The sequence below is a fragment of the Trichosurus vulpecula genome, chromosome 1 (assembly GCF_011100635.1).
Source record: "Trichosurus vulpecula isolate mTriVul1 chromosome 1, mTriVul1.pri, whole genome shotgun sequence".
Lineage (NCBI taxonomy): Eukaryota > Metazoa > Chordata > Mammalia > Diprotodontia > Phalangeridae > Trichosurus > Trichosurus vulpecula.
This window is the reverse complement of record NC_050573.1, coordinates 2458288-2481307: the sequence shown is the minus strand read 5'-3', so window position 1 is coordinate 2481307 and position 23020 is coordinate 2458288. Positions and strand designations below refer to the sequence as shown.

At 43.3% G+C, this 23020-nt stretch overlaps 1 protein-coding gene across 1 annotated transcript in view; it reads left to right on the top strand.

Moving 5' to 3' along the window:
• Positions 1-23020, top strand: part of LOC118854400 (zinc finger protein 420-like) — a 74640-nt gene that overhangs the window by 42303 nt on the left and 9317 nt on the right. The window contains exon 5 of the mRNA XM_036764759.1: positions 2760-4484. Within this exon, the coding sequence (XP_036620654.1) occupies positions 2760-4484 (1725 nt within the window). The remainder of the gene's footprint in view (positions 1-2759; positions 4485-23020) is intronic.

The window sequence follows — 23020 nt, the reverse complement described above, 5'->3', positions numbered from 1 at the left end:
AGTTATTTTGGAGATCATCTGGTTTAATCCCTTCATTTTAGAGTTGAGGAAACTGAAGCCCAACAAGTTACAACTTTCTCAAGTTTGCACAGCTGTTTAGTGGCAGTACCAGTACTAAAATGTAGGCCTTGCTCTTTTGTCTCCCCCTATATCATTCCCTCAAGGAAGAATCATAATAAAATAAAATTCTGATGGGTCCTGGGAAGAATTTCTATTGATGTTGACGATAGACTGGTAGTGAAATCTTTCCTTATTTCACTCACCTCAAAAATAATCTGGATCTACCTTGAAGTATGATCTACATGGCTAAGGTATAGTTTATCTATAGGGGAAGACAAGTGATGGCAGGAAGGTGTGTGTGTGTGTGTGTGTGTGTGTGTGTGTGTGTGTGTGTGTAAATGAAGGGGAAATATTGGGAAGTTTTAACAAGGAAGGAAAGACATCACATTTTAGAGGAACAGTGGTATTTATTTCCAATTTTTGTTATATTACTTCCATGTATGTTTTCTCCCTTTGTATATATCTCATCACCCTCCAATCCCATCCAACACACACACACACACACACATGAATGAACACCTATGTATTTTGCTCTTCCAGAATATTTTTCCTCCACTAAACCACTTTAGTTATAAATAACAGCAATGGGGATTGTGTACCTTTATTCAAAAGAATTAAAGACACTTGAGATATATGGTTTGCCAAAACTAAAATGTTAACAAGGGCTTATTATTATGACTAATTAGTTAGCAGTTTTACAGGATTTAAGATAGCATCAATATGAATTGACTCACAAATTTGCCAGCCCTCCTTTTTAAAGTAGTAAAATATTTCTGTAAAGGACTACAGATGGGGGAGCTATATTAGTAATAATGATATGTGCCCAATACAGTTGGGACATATACATATGTCCCCAAAGTCTTAGGCTTTAAAAGTACACTAGAACTTTTGGAGTATCCCATATATGTGAGACTCTCCAAAGATGAGGTGTGGTTTAAGAAGCCCAGTAAGGCCCATCTATCAAAACACATGCCTTTTAGTAGCCTACCACAATGCCTCTCTTCCCTCCCATCTGGCAAATTTTGAGGTGCAATAAAAAAAAAAGAAAATCAAATTAAGGGATAAGAGAGGAATATATTGAGAGAGGGAGAAAGGGAGAGATAGAATGGGGTAAATTATCTCACGTAAAAGTGGCAACAAAAAGCAGTTCTGTAGGAAGAGAAGAGAAGGCAGGTGAGGGGGAATGAGTGAATCTTGCTCTTATCAGATTTGACCTGAGGAGGGAATACCATACACACTCAATTGGTATCTTACCCCACAGGAAAGAAGGAGGAAGAAGATAAAAAAAGGGGGGATGATAGAAGGGACAGCAGATGGGGGAGGAGGTAATCAAAAACAAACACTTTCAGAAAGGGTCAGGGTCAAGGGAGAAAATTGGAAAAAGGGGGATAGGTTAGGAAGGAGCAAAATATAGTTAGTCTTTCACAACATGAGTATTGTGGAAGGGTTATACATAATGATACGCATGTGGCCTATGTTGAATTGCTTGACTTCTTAGGGAGGGTGGGTGGGAAGGGAAGAGGGGAGAGAATTTGGAACTCAAAGTTTTAAAAACAGATGTTCAAAAACAAAAAAAAAAAGTTTTTGCATGCAACTAGAAAATAAGATACACAGGCAATGGGGCATAGAAATTTATCTTGCCCTATCAGAGAAGAAGGGAAAAGGGGATGGGAGGGGAGTGGGGTGACAGAAGGGAGGGCTGACTGGGGAACAGGGCAAGGAGAATATACACCATCTTGGAGTGGGGGGAGGGTAGAAATGGGGAGAAAATTTGTAATTCAAACTCTTGTGAAAATCAATGCTGAAAACTAAATATATTAAATAAATTAAAGCTAAAAAAAAAAGATGGCTGTTAAGGTTGAAACAGGCACATTCTTTTAGAAGATAAATATCTTTATAAGCAAATTGGATGATTATTTGCCACTTAAGGTGCTACTGACAGATTTTTAGCTCAAATTCCTTGGATAATTGTCTCCATCCTTCAAGGGGTTTGTGTAACTTTAAAGAGAAAGGGGTGCAGGAAAACCAGTAGTGAAACATGCTGTCCACTTCTGTACCAATAGATGATAGATTCCAATTCCTGTATTGGACATATATTTTCAGACATGGGCAATGCCATGCATGATGTTAAAGTTGTGTCTTACAGAAATCTTTTAATTTTATTTTAGTGAGGAGAGCCATTTAAAGATATTTTTTAAAAAGAAATAAGTAGTGGTTATCTCAAGAAATTAATGGGTCAGTATAAAATCCCTGATGCATCTATGAAGAAGTGCTGACAATGAAAGGGAAAGAGAAAGATTGAAAGTGGAGATAATTTGTCAAGCACTGTGGACAGAGCAGACCCATTCTCAGGGTTTGCATGCTGGTTGCAACTGCTGGGATTTGTGTCAAGTCACTCAGGCATTCTGAGCTGATGGTCTGAATTGTGAATGTGGTGAGAATGGTGTCCCTGCCTATGTCACAAGTTTGTTGTGAGGATCCAATGTAAATTCATGCATAAAGCTCTTTGGAAATTCAATCATCTTTGAGGTGTGAGGTAAGGGTGTTTTAAAATGACTGTTTCTTCGTTTGTGGGATGTTCCTCTTTACCTGGGAAATAGAGAGTAACTGAGATTTTATTCTGCCTATGGACCAAAGGGGATAGAAATATATATGTTTGTAAGTATGTATTTGTTTTATTGCTGGCTTTTTTTTTTCAGAAGGAGAAATCGGACTGGAAATGGAAGAATGTACTACAGATCTAATCCTTTCTGTTGAAGAAAGTCACAAGCAAGGATTCGTAAGTGATGGTCCCTATGACTTCAGTTGGACAGAAGTCTGCACAACACCTAAGAGTATCTACAACCCAGAGAAATATTATGACTGTGAACAATGTGGAATGGGTTTTACAGAGAGGAAGTATCTTATTGGATATCAGAGAATCCACACTGCAGAGAAACCTTATAAATGTTATCAATGTGGAAACTCTTTTACATGGAAGGACAGTCTTCTTCACCATCAGAGGATCCACACTGGAGAGAAACCTTATGAATGGAATCAATGTGGAAAGGCTTTTATACAGAGGGCTGATCTTACTGTACATCAGAGAGCACACCCTGGAGAGAAACCTTATGAATGTAATCGGTGTGGAAAGACCTTTACAGCAAAGAGATATCTTATTGCACATCAGAGAATACATACTGGTGAGAAACCCTATGAATGTAACCAATGTGGAAAAGCTTTTACACAGAGGTCTAATCTTATTCAACATCAGAGAACACACACTGGAGAGAAACCTTATGAATGTAGTCAATGTGGAAAAGCTTTTATACAGAGGGGTCATCTTATTAGACATCAGAGAGCACACACTGGGGAGAAACCTTATGAATGTAATCAATGTGGAAAGACTTTTAGAGAGAAGAGATATGTTATTGCACATCAGAAAGTACATACTGGCGATAAATCTTATGAATGTAGTCAATGTGGAAAAGCTTTTATACAGAAATCTAATCTTACTCAACATCAAAGAACACACACTGGAAAGAAAGCTTATGAGTGTACCCAGTGTGGAAAGGCTTTTAAAAAGAGGAACCGTCTTACCCAACATGAGAGAATCCACACTGGAGAGAAACCTTATGAATGTAATCATTGTGAAAAGGCTTTTAGAGAGAAGAGGTGTCTTACTGCACATCAGAGAATCCACACTGGAGAGAAACCTTATGAATGTAGTCAATGTGGAAAGACCTTTACAGAGAAGAGGTGTCTTATTGCACATCAGAGAAGACATACTGGAGAGAAACCTTATGAATGTAATCAATGTGGAAAGACCTTTACAGAGAAGAGGTGTCTTATTGCACATCACAGAATACATACTGGAGAGAAACCTTATGAATGTAAACAGTGTGGAAAAGCTTTTATACAGAGGTCTAATCTTATTCAACATCAGAGAACACACACTGGAGAGAAACCTTATGAATGTAATCAATGTGGAAAAGCTTTTATACAGAGGGGTCATCTTATTCGACATCAGAGAGCACACACTGGAGAAAAACCTTATGAATGTAATCAGTGTGGAAAGACTTTTAGAGAGAAGATATCTCTTATTGCACATCAGAGAATTCATACTGGTGAGAAACCTTATGAATGTAATCAATGTGGAAATGCTTTTATACACAGGACTAATCTTACTCAACATCAGAGAACACACACTGGAGAGAAACCTTATGAATGTAATCAATGTGGAAAAGCTTTTATACATAGGGCTAATCTTGTTGTACATCAGAGAGGACACACTGGAGAGAAACCTTATGAATGTACCCAATGTGGAAAGGCTTTTAAACAGAGGAACCATCTCACCCAACATCAGAGAATCCACACTGGAGAGAAACCTTATCAATGTAATCATTGCGGAAAGACTTTTACACAGAAAGCCACTCTTACCCAACATCAGAGAATACATACTGTAGAGAAATCTTAAGAATGTGATCATTGTAGAAAAGCCTTCTGGCTAAATTTGGTCCTTGTTTACCATCAGAGAATTCGTTGCAGATATATGAATCTTCTAACTGACCTGAATGAAGAAAGGTATTGAAATGGAGTGCAGAGCTTCTTAGCAGAAAATTCACTCAGGGTACAAGCCATCTATGAACTCCCTGTGGGAAGGCTTCGGCCAGAGATCATCTCTTATCTTCTCATCAGAGGATTTATAATGAAAAGAAACCTTATGAATGCGCTCGGTGGGTACACGTCTTTCTCTAGAACGTGGAGCTCACTGGTGAAGGTTAAATTTTGTGTCTGACTGTGACAGAAAGGTGAGATAAGGAAAATAATTCATGCTGCCCCTCCGGGTTTAAAAAGCAGAAAAGAAGTCCATGGGCTGATAATCAGCAGAACTACGGGAGAGAATCCATCTGGAGGTTGTCAGAAATAGAATGTCTTCAGAATAAAGGAAAGCCCTCCTGTCAGTATTTATAGCAACTCCGGAACAGTCTTTGGTGAAGGGAAAGATTCAGATTTGTTTAATCAAAGGTATCAAAATTTGGGCACTTTAGGGAATTTTGTGTTCTCCCACAGGCCACCTACATGCATGTATTCAGACTGTGTCCAGGCCACGTCATGTGACAGTCAAGAAACTTCTCATTAATTTGAGATCATGGCTGCCTCCTGATGTTGGTGACCCAACGATCATGATGATGCGTCAGGGATTCCCCTGATGGACTTGAGGCAGAGCAGAACCATCATATGAACAAAGCAGCTGCTCCTAGGCAGGCAAGAGGCCTTGCAATCTCTATCTGCAAAGCTTCACATGGTTGTAGCTGCTCTGCCAGCCTGGAAAGGAAAGCTAAGGGAAGTCAGTTCCATATCAGAGGCATCTGTTGTCACCTGCTCTGTACAAATCAAAGAAGGGCTCTGGTCCTGATGGCAGCACACTCATCAGAGTGATGCTTTTATAATTTTTTAAATAATTTTTTAATTATAATGATACGTATAGTTATAATTTTCATCATCAGTAGTTAATCTATCAGATAAAAGTCAATTCTTTCTTAGAAATAAGCTTCTAAACAATACCACCTGCTTGGCTACTGAGTCACATTTGGATAACCTTCTTTTAGCAACTTCTCCCAGACCTGATAAGATTTAGTAATCTTTTCAGTAGAGAAGTTTCCCAGGTACCTGTTAAGTCCCCAAAAGACTACCCAGGAAAGGAGAATTTACAAGGTCTTCTGTACTTTTCCCAAATAGTAATTTATCATTATTTACTTTAAAACAAAGCATGCCCAATTAAATACTTGAGTTATTAAGCATTGTTACCCTACTATGGAATAGCTTAATTCAATATTTCTCAATAAAAGTTAATTGAGTAAGAGTATAGTTGCATCACCCTCTGGAACTTACTTTATTAGCAACATTTCATGCATGTTGCTTTCCCCAAAATCCCAAAGAAGAAGGAATATGTGATAATACGGATTTCAAATATGATATACATTTTTGACTGTCAAATGACATTGATTCAGATCACATTTTTCCATATTATCAATTTATTTTTAGTTTTCAACATTCACTTCCATAAGTTTTAAATTACCCCCTCATTCCCACGTCCCTCCCGGAGACAGAATGCAATGCGATATGACTACACATACATTTCTATTAAACACATTTTTCCATTAGTCATGTTGCATAGAAGAATTATAATGAATGGGAGACAATGATGGGTTGGTTGTGCTTCAACCCCAATTCTATCATTTCTCCTTAGCCTCTGCTTGGGTGGTTGTCCTTGGACCCCAATTCCAAAATCACATCCAGTTCTAAAATCACATCTCTCCCTAGCTTCAAAGAATTGGCCCTAGCAGTCCCTGTCCAGTTCAAGGGCAGCATGCTTTAGCAAAACACTTCTCTCTCCTCCTGATACTGTGGCCAGCTGCATCTATAGAATTTACTGGTCCAACTTCCTGTGTAGTGCTAATTGACTATGCACTGGGACATAACAATATTTACTTCTTACTGACCTTACTGATATGTATCCTAGAGACAGTCAAATGTATACTCCCTTACATTCATCTTGACTAACAAGACATTTGATGGAAGCTCGTCAGCCCTAACCAATGGTTGATGTAGTGCTGTTTCATGGTCAAAACCACACCCCCAGGTAGCCCCACCTTGGTCTATTTCCCAGTGAACTCTGGGTAAGATACCAACCCAGTAGATAGGGAATGTGCATGTTCCTTTAAGAACTGACCACCTCTTAACCACCTCCTAAGCCCACCCCAAAACCCCTAATTGACATGTTTCACCTCCAAATCTCATATTTAAACTTTCCCTGCACCCTTGTAAGGTAGCAGGTTCCCTAAGAACTCTTGCCCACTGTAAAGCATAATAAATCTTTGTCACCTTGACTTAAAGAATGTTTGAGATCACGAATTCATTCCAGATGGCCCCGACCCTCTCCAGTACTGGCTTCCTTGAGGGACACTGACCCTCAACGACCCTATCTGGGAACTCTAGTCTTGGGGTTCCTGGACCTTGTCTCCATCAATCCTCAACAAGACTATGAGAAAGAAAAAATAAACAAAAAATAAAATAGTCTGCTTCTCTCTGTGTTCCAACTCCATAATTATCTGGATGTGGATGGCATTTACCATCATGACTCCTTTGGAATTGTTTTAGGTCCCTGCATTGCTAAAAAGGGCTAAGTCTATCAAAGTCAGTCAACACAACTATGGCTGTTTCCGTGAACAATATTCTCCTGGTTCTGGTCACTTCACTCAGCATCAGTTCATATAAATCAAGGTTTTTCTGAAGTCCACCTGTTCATCATTTCTTATAGCACAATAGTATTCCATTGCATACGTATACCACAACTTGTACAGCCATTCCCCAACTGATGGGCATCCCCTCATTTTCCAGTTTTGGGCCACCACAAAAAGAGCTGTTATAAATATTTTTGTGCATGTGGGTCATTTTTCCTTTTTTATGATCTCTTTGGGATACAGTCCTAGAAGTGGTATGGCTGGGTCAAAGGGTATGCACATTTTTATAGCCCTTTAGACATAGTTCCAAATTGCTCTCCAGAATGGTTGGATAAGCTCACAGCTCCACCAGCAATGAATCAGTGTTCCAACTTTCCCACATCCTCTCCAACCTTTATAATTTTCCTGTTTTGTCATGTTAGCCAATCTGACAGGTGAGAGATGGTATGTCAGTTTTTTTTATTTGCATCTCTCTGATCAATAGTGATTTAGAATGTTTTTTTTTTCATATGACTACAGATAGCTTTAGTTTCTTCCTCTGAAAAGTGCCTGTTAGTATCCTTTGACCATTTCTCAATTGGGGATTGACTTGTATTCTTGTAAATTTAACTCAGTTCCCTGTATATTTTAGAGATGAGGCATTTATCCCAGTTTTCTCCTTCCCTCCCAATCTTGGTTGCATTGGCTTCATTTTTACAAGAACTTTTCAATTTGACATAATCAAAATTATCCATTTTGCATTTTGTAACACTCTCTGTCTCTTGTTTGGTCATAATTTCTTCCCTTCTCCATAAACTTGCCAGGTGAACTATTCCTTGCTCTCCTAATTTCTTCATAGTATCAGCCTTTAGACCCCAATCGTGTACCCATTTGGACTTTATTCTGTTATACAGTGTCAGACATTGGTCTATGCCTAGTCTCTATCATACTATTTTCCAGTTTTCCCAGAAGTTTTTGTCAAATAGTGAGTTCTTATCCTAGAATCTGTGATTTATCAAACAGTAGATTGCTATAATCATTGACTACTGTTTCTTGTGTACCTAACCTATCCCACTGATCCACCCTTCTATTTCTTAGCCAGTACCAAATAATTTTGGTGGTTACTGCTTTATAATACAATTTAAGATCTCATATGGCTAGGCCCCCTTCCTTAGCATTTCTTTTCATTAATTCTCTGGATATTCTGGACCTTTTGTCCTTCCAGGTGATTTTTGATATTATTTTGCCCAGCTCTATGAAATAGTTTTTTGGTAATTTGATTGGTGTAACACTAATAGGTAAATCAATTTAGGTAGAATTGTCTTTTTTATTATATTAGCTCAGCCTACCCACAAGCAGCTGATGTTTCTCCAATTATTTAGATCTGTCTTTATTGGTGTAAAAAGTGTTTGGAATTGTGTTCATATAGCTCCTAGGTTTGTTTTCATAGGTAGACTCCCAAATATTTTATAATTAAGGGAGTTACAGGAAGAAATAGACAGCAAAAGTCTTCTGGAGGCAGGTCAGCCTTCCCCTCTGAACTTGACAAATCTAACCTCAAAGAAAACAAGAAAAAAGTTAAGGAGGTGAATTGAATTTTAGAAAAGGTAGGGTAGACCTCTAGAGAAAACTGAACGAGCATAGAAAGGAATGTATGCTGTTCTCAGCCTTACATGGCACATACACAAAAATTGACCCTGTACTAGGGCATGAAAACCTCACAATCCAGTACAGAAAGGCAGTGCAGAAGTGCATCCTTCTGATCATGATGCAAGAAAAATTATATGTAATAAAAGGCCATGTAAGGATAGACTAAAGACTAATTGGAACCTGATTAATCTTATCCTAAAGAATGAGTGGGTCAAACAACAAATCATAGAAACGATCAATAACTTCTTTTAAGAGAATGACAATAATGAGACAACATACCAAAACTTATTGGATTCAGTGAAAGCAGTTCTTAGAGAAAGTTTTATACCTCTGAAAGCTTACATGAATAAAATAGAGAAAAAGGAGGTCAATGAATTGGGCATGGAAGTGAAAAAGCTAGAAAAAAAACAAATTGAAAATCCTCAATTAGATACCAAATTAGAAATACTGAAAATCAAAGGAGAGATTAATAAAATTGAAATCAAGAAAACTATTGAACTAAAAAATAAAATGAAGAGCTAGTTTATGAAAAAAAATAAAATTGATAAATCTTTTGTTAATTTGGTTAAACAAGGAAAGAAGAAAACCAAATTACCTGTATCAAAAATGAAAAGGATGAATTCACCACCAATGAAGAAGGAATAATGACAATACTTAGGAATTATTTTACCCAATTGTATGCCCATAAATTTGGCAATCTTGCTGAAATGGATGAATATTTACAAAAATATAAATTGCTCAGATTAACAGAAGAGGAAGTAAAATACTTAAATCACCCAATCTCAGAAAAAAGACGTCATCAATGAACTCCCAAGGAAAAAATCCACAGGCCCAGATGGATTTATAAGCAAATTCTATCAAACATTTAAAGAACAATTAATTCCAAAACTATACAGCAATCACATTTTTAAAAGGCACAGAGACAAGCTCTGAAGAGTGTGGAGTGACAGGAAGCAATAGGGCAGAGCTCTCAGACTGGGAATGGGATGGGGAAGGGAGGCAGAATGAGGAAGAGAAGGGAGGGGAAGAAGCAGAAAACATCTCTCCCCCAACCATGGCTTAGAGTTGGGGTCACTAGGCAGCTTGGAAGGGGGATGCAGTGGATGATCTTGGCATCTTCCACATCTACCCAAGCTCCAAGTGCTCCACAGAGCCTGGTTCAGCCACCTTCATGGCCTTTGGAAGAAATTGTTCCCATCTGCCCATCCCTGGATATGAGGGGGCAGTTCTTGTGCTTGGGATTGGCACCCCTTACACACCTATGGGTTGGTGGCCTTTCAGTAACCCTCAAGCTGGCTTAGCCAGAGGCAGTTTACCAAGGGTAACTGCTGGGCATGCTACAACTTCTTGGAGCCACAGGGGAGAGTTGGCTGACAGGTGGACACCCAAGGAGTGTGAAAATGGCTCAGCCAGGCCTCCCGCCAGAGGGGCTAGTACTCCTTGAACAGCCACATCACTAAAAAGGAAGAGGGGTGGGACTAAAGACACCCTAGCAAGAGGGGGAGAGCATTCCCAACATGGGGGACAGCCATTGGAAAGGCAGAGTCAGGAGATCAGGTCTTGGTCAACCATGAGCCAGGAGGCCAGTGTCCCTGGGTCAGAGATCAGGAGGAGGAGGAAGAGAGAAGTGAGGTGTAAAAAGACTAGAAAAGGGGGTGGGGCTGGTTATGTGTACCTACTGTGCGCTAGGCACCTTGTCCATTTTAGCTCATTTGATTCTGCTGCCAGAATTCTCAGGGTCCTTGTTAGTGACATTATTAAAAAGGCACACATACATAGAAACAATCAAACACACACACACACACACACACACACACACACACAGATATAGATATACATGGACATTCTCTCCTCATGATGTAACAAGGTACTGGACTGGCTCAGAGATTGGGGTATGATCAGAGAGGGCCCTTAGGAAGAAAAAGGTAGAGAAAGTTGATTTAAAAAAAGAGTTTAAGGTATTAATGTGATGAATGCCCTTTAGTATTTGCAATAAATCCAAGAAAACAATGTCTTCTTTTTGAGTCAGTTATTTAATTGGCCTCTGTTAAGCCCCTGGTGAGCATCTAGGTGGTCTAGTGGATAGAGTCCTGGGCCTAAAACTCTTCCAGAGTTAAGATCAGTCCTCAGCTACTTCCTAGCTGTGTGACCCTGGCCAGGTCACTCAACCTTGTTTGCCTCAGCTTTCTCATCTATAAAACAAGCTGGAGAAGGAAATGCAAATCATTCCAGTATCTTTGCCAAGAAAACCCCAAATGGAGTTAGGAAGCACTGGACAAGGCCAAAGCTACTGAACAACAAGTTCCTAGTCCTTAGAAGGCAGGGCTTGTGAAGGAGAGGCAGGCTGGGTCCTGAGGTCCTGACCTAGGGTGACATTGGAGGAAAGGGCTCATGCTGGGGGCCTCTAGAGCTGGGCACTGGGGTGCCTCTTGGGACTAGGAGGAGCTTCCCTTAGTGGGCTGGCTGGAAGCAGGAGCTGAGGTCACTCTGCCTTCCCTGGAGATGAGATCTGTCTGCCTTTTTCCCAAGAGCTGGGATCTCTCAGCCTCCCAGAAGCCATCTCTGTGGGTGCCTATCCCAGGTATGACTGAGCCAGGGTCCTACAAAGGTCTTGACCTCTGATGGCTGCCTTTGCCACTGGGTCTCATCCTCCTCATCTGACCTTGTGGTAAGTGTCCTCCAGCTCCACCAAGACCATGCCTCTCTCCTGGCCTGACTTCTGTTGGAACTCCCTGCCCTTAACTCTTCTCCAGACTCCAGATCATTTACAAATGTCTGAGTCATCCTCCCCAGATGGACTATTGGGTCACACTTTTCCCAACTTTAGTCTTGCCCACAAGGACCCAGAAGTCTTATTTTCAGCCTTCCCATTAGGACCCACATATCCTGTCTCCCTGTCTCTAGCTCCTGCCTTCAGACGCCCCCCCCCCCCACTTGGGCCTGTCCTGATGACCCCACCTTGGACACAGTTACCAAAGGTCTCTTCTGGTCCCCCTTATCTGCTCCCGTGGCTCTGGGGCTGGTTCCCTATCAGATCCCAGGTATGTGGCTCCCTGTCTCCAGTTTCCCTTTAGGGATTCAAAGCCTAAGCTCTGCCAGAGAATCCCAACAGTCCTCCCCAGATCTTAGTTAGACCTCAGGACACAGTCATCCTGCTTCCCCATGCTCAGTGTCCCCATGGAACCCTACTATCACTCCAGTGTCCCTAACCTCCCTCCATGAGCTATGTTGTCTTGCTCCCAGACCCTATCCCTGCTCCCTTTCCCAAGGCCTCCTGATTCCCTGCCTCCCCTTCTTTTAGAGTCCTCAGGTCCCATGCCATGAGGCTTCATTTCAGACTGGATTTTGCCTCCCAACCTCAGACTCCACCTGGTCATTCCCTAGTGGACATTCAGGAGTCTGCGCCCTCCTCAACCTTCCCTAGCTTTCTGTTTCAACAATCTGGCTAGTAGCTGTTGTGGGGGTGAAAGACCAACACAAGCCCAACAACAAGCATGGTACCAGCATGCTGCCAAAGACCAGGTTCTTTTGATCTGTTTTACTAAGGAAAGCAACCTTAAGGGGTTAACAAGCTTATTTTAATTTAGCATACAAATACCATTCATTTAGTTCAAGGGAAAAATCCAGCACCCTGAACTTAAGAGCAAAATACAAACAAATTACAAATATTGACAGACAGCCAAAACTCAATTCATAGTTACCAACATCTAAGTTCAGCCTGGAAGCTCATAACAATGGCTGGCCCAGAGTCACGCACCACCACGGTTGTGGGTAAGAGCTCTGAAAAAGAGAAAGCCAACTCCTGGTGTTATATCTTTTTCAGGGACAAGGGTGAGTCACACATGCGACTCACCCACATGACCTAAAATCTTCACAAAGAGACAACTTAAACCCACGTGGTCTAAAAGCCTCAGATGTCCAAAACATGTCACTCAAATTCATGTGTAAATTAGGCCCTCCCCTGAAGCAAAGAGGTCACCAACCACCTCCTCACTATCTCATAGGCCAGTACTAAAATCAACATATTTACAGTCATCACTGATGAGGGGAAGCTCCAACACCCGACCACAAGAGCTGGGGAATCCCAGGGTACAGCCGTCAGGATCCCGCTCACGGAAGTCCCAGGACAGATGTCTCTGCCATAGGTGAGATTCCAATTTGGGGTCCGAATCTTATGGCATAAATAATGCTGGGAACAAAGAAGGCATCAGGCCAGGAGGTTTTGGCAAATGCTGCATCTTATGCAAGGCCCTGAAAGGAGGCCAATCCCTTCAAGGTCTCCAAGCACAGCCCATCCTTGGAGTGGTTAGTTCCAGGACAGTGGTCCCTCTCAGGGTCTTGGCCAGGACCCAGGGAGGAACCTCCCTCTTGTGTTCCCAGGGCTTTCTACTTTAGGAGATAAGACTTGTGCCAGATTTGCAACTGAATCACATTAAGAGGGGCTAACTTTGCAATTGAATCAAGGCCTCTGTTTGTATAATCTTATGTACCTAAGAGGGGTTAAATCATACCCTTTCAGGAGGAAGGAAAGGAAGGAAGGAAGGAAGGAAGGAAGGAAGGAAGGAAGGAAGGAAGGAAGGAAGGAAGGAAGGAAGGAAGGAAGGAAGAAAGGAAAGAAGGAAGGGAAGGAGGGAGGGAGGGAGAAGGTAATAGCAGCATTGTTATAAAGAAGACTCAATTCTGCAGTTGGCATCTCAAGCGTTTTATTCAAGAGGCTGAAGGGTTTCCCCTTTTGATTCTCAAGAAGTAGGCACAAATCCTCAGAAAGAATGGTGTACAGAGCAAGGACAGAGCTCTAAGCAAGAACAGGTTAGTAACTGGAGCTCCCTGTTCTGATTCAGGATCTGTGAGGATCGCTCCAGGTTACAACATTCCATATGTGCCCATTTCCCTTACCCAGCAGTTGCTACAATGTTGCTGTCCAGGAGTTAACTCTGGCCAGGCAGGAGCCAGTTTGCCGGCCCATAACTTTGGGGTTTGTGAGCTCCTTCCATACACTGATGCTACAACAATTTGGCTGGCAGCTGCTGTGGGGGTGAAAGACCAACGCAAGCCCAACATCAAGGACACTGCCAGCACAGCTTCTTTGATCTGCTTTACTGAGGAAAGTAATGTTAGGGGGTTAACAATCTTATTTCAATCCAACATATAAATATCATTCACTTAGTTCAGGGGAGAGAGCCAGCACCCGGAACTTTAGAGCAAACACAAACAAATTACAAACATCAACACACAGACCTCCTCTGATTCAAATCTCACTGCACAGTTACCAGGGTTTAACAAAGTCCCAGGATCCGGGTTTACAAGCTGGGGGGCTCTTTACAGCTGCCCAGAGTCTCCTCCAGTCAAACGCCACTCTTCAAATGAGTGAGAGCCCCTGCAAGTAGGTCTGTTCTCTCTTTTTATACAGTCTTTGGATGTCATCAAACGTCATCTGAGTGACCAGAACTTTGGCTCCTATTATTAGCTCTGGTCCTAGCAACTCCCCTTAGGACCCTGAGGACTTCACACCCACATGGGCTTAGCACCTAGTAGATAAGGGTTTGGGCCTGGGGCTTAGTAAGGCTCAATCAAAGACACTTAATTTATCATTCTAAAACAGTTTTTAAAAGGTCCCAACTTAATTGGTATGACAATTGTTCACTGGTCAAGCTTTGTATCTTATCTCAGCAAATTTTGAGTAGGTTGGGGCCTTATGGCCCCAACTGTGTGGAAACTGAATTTTACAGCATTGTCCACCTGGCACTGGCCAGTTGGTCCCCAGCGGGGCAGCCACTACTGCTTACAGAATGTCGCTCACCCTTGGTGCTCAATACAGGGAGGGCAGAGCACCAGGTGAAGGGGCAACTCTGACTCTGGGTCACTGAGGCTCTGATGGGTATCATCCCACCTGGGATCCCAAAGCCCCCTGTGCCTCTTGGGTCTCCATTAGAAGGACGGGGAGGGGAGGCAGACAGAAGAGAAGGAGGAAACTACTCTTCCTGTTCAGACCATCTTCATTTCCAAGCATGACACCCCTTCTGTGGGTTGGTGTATCACTTTCAGGTACTCAGGTGCTAGTTTATTCCTGGCAGTCTTTCTGCTCCGGAGGAGGAAGAAAGCAGGACGGGAGGAGGTGGAGACACTGGAGAGGAGGAGCTCTCAGAGATGGGCAGCCTCGTGGGTGGTGGCCCAGGTGGAGTTTGGGAGGAGGTCTGGGTGGAGATTGGAGGCCTGGGAGGAGTTTAGGGCTGAGGAGGAGATCCTAGCACTGGAGAAGGCTTTCCACTTTTTGGAGGGCAAGGGAGGCAGTCTGGGTCTAGCCCCGGGAGTGATTGGAGGAAAGAGCCTCGCCCTCCGGGGGGCCTCAGGGGCTGGACAGGGCGGTGCTATTGGAAAAAGGAAGACCTTCCGAGAGTGGGCAGGACAAGAAGCAGGAAGTCTTTGAGCCCAGCCTGCTGTGCCTTCCGTCCACCTCAAATCTCTCCTTTCTTCCCCTAGATCTGGGATCGCTCCGCCTTCTGGACGCCAGCTCTCTGCTTGCAGGTCCCAGGTAGGTCTGAGCCGGAGCACTTCCCGCTCCCCCCCCCCCCCCCCCCCGGCCGATTTCCTGGCTGCCGGTGCAATTCAGTCTCCTTCTCCTCATCTGACCACATGGTGAGTGTCCGCCAGGTCTGCCAGGAGCACACCTTCCTCCCCAGCCTGGCTGCCGAATGAGCTCCCTGTCCCTAGATCTTTTCCACACGCCCCCCTCACTCCCTAAATTCCTGGCTCAACTTCCCCAGATTTATCACTGGATAACACTTTTTCAGACTTTGCCCCTAGGGTTCCTGGAGTCCTGAAGCCTTCCTATGAGGCCCCACGTGTCCTGCCTCCCTGTCCCCTAATCTCTAACCTGGTTAGAAATTCCCTTCTCTTGCCTTCAGATCCAGCTCCTTTGGAGATCCAAGAATCCTACCTTTCTACCTGCCTACCCAGGCTTGGACACAGTTACCAAAGCACTCTCCTGGTCTGCCTTATCTGCACCCATGGCTCTGAGGCTGGTTCCCTGTGAGATCCCAGGCCTGTGGCTCCCTGTCTCCACTTTCCCTTTGGGGAGTCCAAGCCTAAGCTCTCTCAGAAGGTCCCAACAATCCTCCCCAGCCCCTAGTTAGACCTCAGGACACAGTCATCCTGCTTCCCCAGGCTCAGTGTCCCCCTGGAGCCCTTCAGTCGCTCCAGTGTCCCTGATCTTCCTCCATAAGTTTTGTGAGATTGTCTTGCCTCCCAGACCTCACTCCTGCTCCCCTTCCCCAGGTCTCCTGCTCCCCTGCCTCTGGTCCCCTGCCAGTGGGCTTCATGAGAGACTGGATTTTGTCTCCCAGCCTCAAGATTCCCCAGATCATTCCCTGGTGGCTCCATTCAAGAGCCCATCCCCTCCTCAACCTTCCCTAGCTTCCCTCCTAGATCAAGAAGTCAGTCTGTAGTCTAGATAAAGTATGTGCGAGTCAGGGAAAGTGAATTCAGGGAGGGAAGACCAAGTGGAGGGAGAGCTCTGACTGAGGAGCCATTGAGGCTCTGAATGCTGTCATCCCATCTGGGATCCCAAGGCCCCTCTGCCTCTTGGGTCTCTGTGGGAGAATGTGAGGGGCAGGTGGGGTGGGGGGAGGAGTAAAAGAGGGAAGAAGTATTCTTCTTGTTCACACCTTCTTCATTTCCAAGCCTGACCCTCCCTGCTCCCTCCCTCCCTCTGTAGGGTGGAGTCTCTCCCCTGAGGGCAGGGCCAGGGCCTTTGTGACTCCTGTGGGGCTTCACCCTGTACATCCCTGTAGGCCAGCCTGCTGCCTAGGAAGAAAAGAGCAAGACCTCTCCCCCTCTGGGATCTTTCTCCCTGCCCAGCTTAGTCTGCAGAGGACCAAGGCCTGGCCCCAGCAGGGAGCCTGGAGCCAGAAGGAATGGCCCCTGGGAGCAGCAGCCCCCCTCGCCAGGTGAGTGCAGTCTGTGCATAGACATCAGCCAATGAGGCCATTGCCACAGACATAGAGGATGGTCTGTGAAGCTGCCAGTGTGGTCCTCCTGGAGCATTTCTTTACAAAAACAGGCATGCAATTGAATCAGGTAGTAACAACACTGCCCTGCTCTCTGCTCCTCTGCCTTAAACTGATTCCCTGGTTCTTTGGTATGTGAAGCACTGACTCCCCCCTCCCCACATTGCTGCCCTCCCGCATTTGTTTTCAAGTTCTCCCTCATCAGAACAGGTCACCCAAGTGTCCCCAGTCTTCCTGAATCCGTCCCATTTACCATTTCTGGGGTGTCATTGAGTTGTTTTTTAGTCCTGTCCAGCTCTTTGAATCTTCATGACCCCATTTGGGTTGTTCTTCCAGAGATCCTGGGGTGGTTTGCCATTTCCTTCTCCAGCTTTATTTTACAGATGAGGAAACTGAGGCACACAGACTTAAGCCTGACTTGCGTAGAGTCACTCACCTAGTATCTGAGGCCAGACTCCAGCTCGGGTCATCCTGAGTACAGGGCCAGGTCTCTATCCACAGTGCCACTCAGCTGCCCCAACAAGTCAGCAGCTTTGTCCAAACAAGCTCTGCACAGTATCAAATGGAGGTAACTCTGAGAGGGAAGACTCTAACAATTTGGGGAACCAGGAAAATAATTTTTTTCAGAAAATGACTTCTTAGCTGAGACTTGAAGGAAGCCCAGAGCAGGCCTTTAGGGTTAGGGTCAGGATTGAGAGCATTCCAATCATTGGAAAGGCATTTGACATTGTCTTCAGTTTTTTTCTTTTCCTTGCTTGTGTCTTGATGGTTTGTACAGTCAGTAGCTTCCACTGTCTCCATTCTATTGTTAAAGGAATTACTTTCTTCACTTTGCTTTTGTACCTCCTTCCCATGTGGCAAATTCTACATTTTAGGGAGTTCTTTCCTTCAGTACTTTTTTTGTTCCTCCTTTGCCAATGTTTTGATTCTTTTTTTCATGATTTTTTTGCATCTCTCTCATTTCCAATCTTTTCCCTACATCTCTTAAATGATTCTCAAAGTACATTTTCAGGATTTCCCTCAATGACCTGAGATCAATTCTGTTGGGAGTCCCCAACCAGCAAGAACCCCAATCTCAGTATGCAATGATGAGGCAGCAGTCAGAAGTGGATACAACTCCAATTTATTGGGAGACATTATCCAGTTTTATAGGGTTTTGCACTACATAAGCAGAAACAGGTGTTCAAGGGGTAAGGGGATGAGAGCATGGGAAGATCAATATCGGGTGGGAAGAAGCTGGATTGTTGTAAACTATGATATGGGAAAAACTAGGGCTGTAGTAATGTAGTTTCCATAGGGGTATGGGAACAAAAGAGGGGGGTACTGTTCTACAGTATCTAAAGAGGCATGGGAAGGCTCAGGCATGTAGCCCCCTGATATCAGAGCTGTATGAGCTATGTGAAGCACGGGGCAGGATGCCCTTGTAAAGTATCAAAGATGTTCCAGTAAGTAAAGTATCAAAGCATTGTTGTGTTAGGCCCTGGTGCAAGAGCATTAGCTAGTGGCCAGCTGGATTCCTCCTGGGCTTGTGAGTCCCTTTTGAATGGACTCTGCCTGCATGAGAAGGGTGACTATGAGGGAGGGGGGCTGTTAAGGACTGAAGTCCTTCCTTCGGGTGTTTGCCGTTCCAACTCCTACTCAGCCTGTCTGGTTTTACCCAGGAAACAGGCCAAGCCCTAGGGTCCAAGCAGCCACGGGGTCGGCACCAACTCCTTACACAATTCCAATTACTCTTTGAGGCTTTGCATGTAAGAGTTTGGAGTTTGGTTGGTGTCCTCTTAGCTTGTGTTTTGATCTTCCTTGTCACCATCGTAACTTTCTATAGTCAGAATTTTTCTGTTCTTTGCTCATTTTTCTAGCCTTCCTTGACTTTAAACTCATTCCTAAAGTGGGGCTCTGCTCTCAGGGTGGAGGGCTCAGTGTAAGTTTACAGTTCTGCCAAGGTGGTAGGAGCTAAGGAGGGGTGTGTTGACTTCTCTCCTGGCCTGTGAGTGACCACAAGTATTCTTTTCTGCCCTGGAGCTATGAGGAGGGGTCCCACTCCCTAGCAGTTCCAAGCTCTGGTGTGCTCCTCCTCACACTGGGATTGCCATCCAGGGCTGGGACCCAGATCCAAGTATGCCACTGCCAGCAAAAGGACCCCTGTAATCTCCTTCTAACCAGTTATCTGACCCTTTACCATGTGTGGGCTGATAGGGCCGCAAGCTGCCTCAGCCACCGCTGATTTCTTTCTACGGCCCAGTCTGGACTGGTACAGCCTATGATGGACTATGCTCCCCTCATGCCCAGGTGTGATGTGCCTTTCCCCCTCTCACCTTCAAAGCTCCCTCCCCCTCACCTACTCTTCTGTGCTCTTCTCTTTTTGAGACCACAGAGGTGACCTCCATCCTCATTCTCCTTGACCTCTCTCCAGCCTCTGACCCTGGTGATCCCTCTTTCCTCCATGATACTCTCTTCCCCCTAGGCTTTTAGGACCCCACTCTCTCCTGGTTTTCTTCTGACCTGTCTGACTACTTGTCTATCTTTTCTGCATCTTCCTGAGATCAAACCCTCTGACCATAGGTGTCCTTGGTCCTCTTCCCTTTTCCCTCTATACTACTTTCCTTGGTGATTTCATCAGCTGCCATCCATGTCATCACTATCTCTGTGCTGATAGTTCTCAAATGGACCCTTCCTGCCTCAGTCTCTCTGCTGACCTGCAGTCTTGTATGTCTAATTTCTTAAGAGATATCTCAAACTGCGTGACCAATAGACATCTGAAATTCAATGTGTCATAAAGAGAGCTTGTGATTTTACCCCAGACAGTTACACACATACACACATACACACACACACACACGCGCACACACACACACACTCCTGCTTTCGCTATTACTGCATTTAAGTTGGAGTCCTATTCTGGGGCCCTTCTATTGGAATCCATATTCCTCTGTGACTTGTACAAAGTATGCATTAATACATTGCTTATTCTTAGACCTGGTATTTGGGGACTGATGAGATGAATATACTAAAAGCATTACAACAATCATTACCCCTTATAAAATCCTAATGAACTGACTAATGCTGTTTGAGTAGGGGTCCTCAATAAATCATTTATCTCATATTCTCAAACCTGGTCACCTCCTTTATATGGTCCATCAGTAGGCCTCTTACTCCTCCTCTTGACTCTTATTCTGCCAAGTTTCTATAATTCTCCTTGGATGTGTAGGTCACTTAATTCTCATAAAGAAACTGGCAAAATTTTTCTGATGAAATAGCTCAAACAAATCCCAGATTAATTAAATATTGCTTTTATTTTTAGCCTATGAAGGAACCCCCTCACTACCTGATTCTTGTTCACTCATGTTCAGGACTTTATAAACTGTTTGAGATTTTTCTTGACAAAGATACTGGAGTGGTTTGCCTTTTCCTTCTCCAGTTAATTTTGCAAATGAGGAAAGTGAGGCCAGCAGGGTTCAGTGACTTGTCCAGGGTCACACAGCTGGTAATTTCTGAGGCAAGATTTGAACTTATGAAGATGGTATCTTCCTGATGCCAAGCCCAGTGCTCTGTCCACTCTGCCACCTAGCTTGCCCTTCTCCATCATAGTTACTTTTATTTCTAGGTAATTAATTTTATAATTAAGGAATGTACATCATAGACAAATGAAAGCAATCAGAAAGGAAAGGCATGAGCTGTCTTGGCTATGACACATCATCTGTGGAGTAACCTGCAGCCCTCAGTGTTACAACATTGGCTGGAGGGCATCTCTTACAAATCAACAATTCCAGTGAATAGGTCTTTAGAATCCTCTTCCAGATCAGACTTTATTTATTTCAGCCATTGAGGAAACAAACTAGATCTTTGCTTTAACTTTGTTCTCTCTCAAGTGATCACATTAAATGCTTTCCCCCAGAATGCCCTGCAACTGTCAGCTTCACACAGACTTTTCACTGAATTTTCTTTAGGACATATCACTTATTAATTAGAAATTGTTAAGGAAAAGTGCCCTTTCAGTTCTAGAACAAGAGGGAAAGCAGAATAGAAAAACTTCTACTGTTCACCACCTGAAAGAGATGCCAAGAGGAAAACTTACATGAATGTCATAGCCAAGTTTCAAAACTCCCAGGGTAAGGAGAAAATCTTGTAAACAACAAGAAAAAGAAAGCATTTCAATAAAGTGGAAATCTAGTTAGGATTTCCCAAGAACTGGCAGATTCCACTCTCAAAGACTGAAGGCTTGGGGACATTAGATTTCAAAGAACAAAGGAGCTATGGTTGCACTCAAGAATAACTTACCCAGCAAAGTGAGTATGATCCTGAATGGGAAAAAAATGACTGTTTGATGAATTGAGAGACTGTCAGGTTTGGAACAAGAAGAGCAAAACTCATTGGAAAATTTGATATTAAATATCCAGAAGAAATATCAGGAAATCATTAAAGCCTGATTATTGGGCCCCCATGAAGGTCAAACTGTTTTAGTATCATTTATATATGAAAAAGATATCAGTATTCTTATAACTGTCATCATTCCTGAGGTAGTTTGAAGGACAGGTGGTGGCTGAGTTCTGTATGATGGGGTGATGATTAAAAAACAAACCTGTGTAGGGAAAGTCGAAAGGGAAAAATGATATTGGAGAAAGAGAGAGTGAAAAAAAGACTTCATAGAGAGGAAGCAAGTAGGGGTGGAGGGCTGCTAAGGCTGGAACCATACTCTCATCTGGGTTGAAAAGGAAGCCTCATGTATATGTCACAGGGTATGGAAGTCTTCTGAACATGTAGAGAGGTGAGAAAATTGGGGAACAGGATGGGGGAGGGACTTTTCAGAGGGGTGTGTGGCCTGGGATTTAGGAGGGTCAGGGAGAGGTGGGGGACTTTTGGAGACCTTGTGGGCTAAAATTGGGGGAAAGGAAATGGGTGACTCTTGGAGGTTTGGGTGAATTGGAGGGTAGGAAGGTGGGGGGAGAAGATAAAGTAAAAGCAATAGGGTAAAAAGAGAGGGCAGAAAGGAAAATCATGAGTAAAAATGAGATGGAAAGAAATTCACAGACAGCAATTGTGACTTTGAATGTGATTGAGATGTTGACAGCAACTTGCTTGTTGGTGACAAAGACCTGGAAAGTGCAGGGATCCCCATCATTAGTGGAAAGGCTGAATGGGTTGTGGTGTGTGGTTGTGATGGAATGCTACTGTGCTGTAAGAAAGGATGAGCTCAGTGATCTTAGAACGGCCTGGAAAGACTTGCACAAAGCGTCTAAGAGCAAAGTGAGCAGAATGAAGAGAACGTTGTATACAGTGACAGCAATATTGTGTTCAGAAGAGTTTGAGCACATGAGTCATTTTGACTATTCTAAGGACACAAATGAAAAATAAAGGGCGTGTAAAGAGTGACGCTATCTGTATCCAGAGAAAGAACTGACAAACGGTGGTATGTATGGAATAATGTTCCATGTATATATGTCTGTGTGTGTGCATACACATTGTAGCCATCCCTAGGGTTGGGGTAAGGGCAGAGAGAAAGAAAAGAATTTTCCACGATAATTTCTGTACATTTCAAGGAATACCACGTCATACATGGGAGATTTGCAGTTTTGTGAGCAATCATCTTTTTTATTGTACTCTTACAGAAATGCTTCTTCTGTTCCCTGAATTTTAAATAATTTTTTTTTAAAAGAAAAGGGAAAATCTAATTCCTAATTCTAAGTAGTACACATTCTTGTGGAGGAAATGAAATGCAGATTATTTTGTGCATATGAGGTTTGTTTGTTATATAAAGTGTTGTCATACATTCATGTGCATGTGTGTTGATAGTCATATGTATTTAAATATAATATTTTAATTTGGCCTGGGGTTTCCCTTCCTCTGATCCACAAGTTCTCTGCTTTGGTCTCTGTGTCCTTTGGATTTAAGTGAATCTTCCTACATCTCCATTCAACATGAAATGAAATAAATTCTAGAGTTTGCCATGGATATGCATATAAGAGATTAAAAAAATAGTGTTTTAAAAAATCGTAAATCACTTATGTCAGTTCTGATGAGGAAGATATTACCCATCACCCTCTCTCATGCTCTCCTATACGTCCACCTTCCTCACTGATCAAACACAAACTCTCTCCCTGA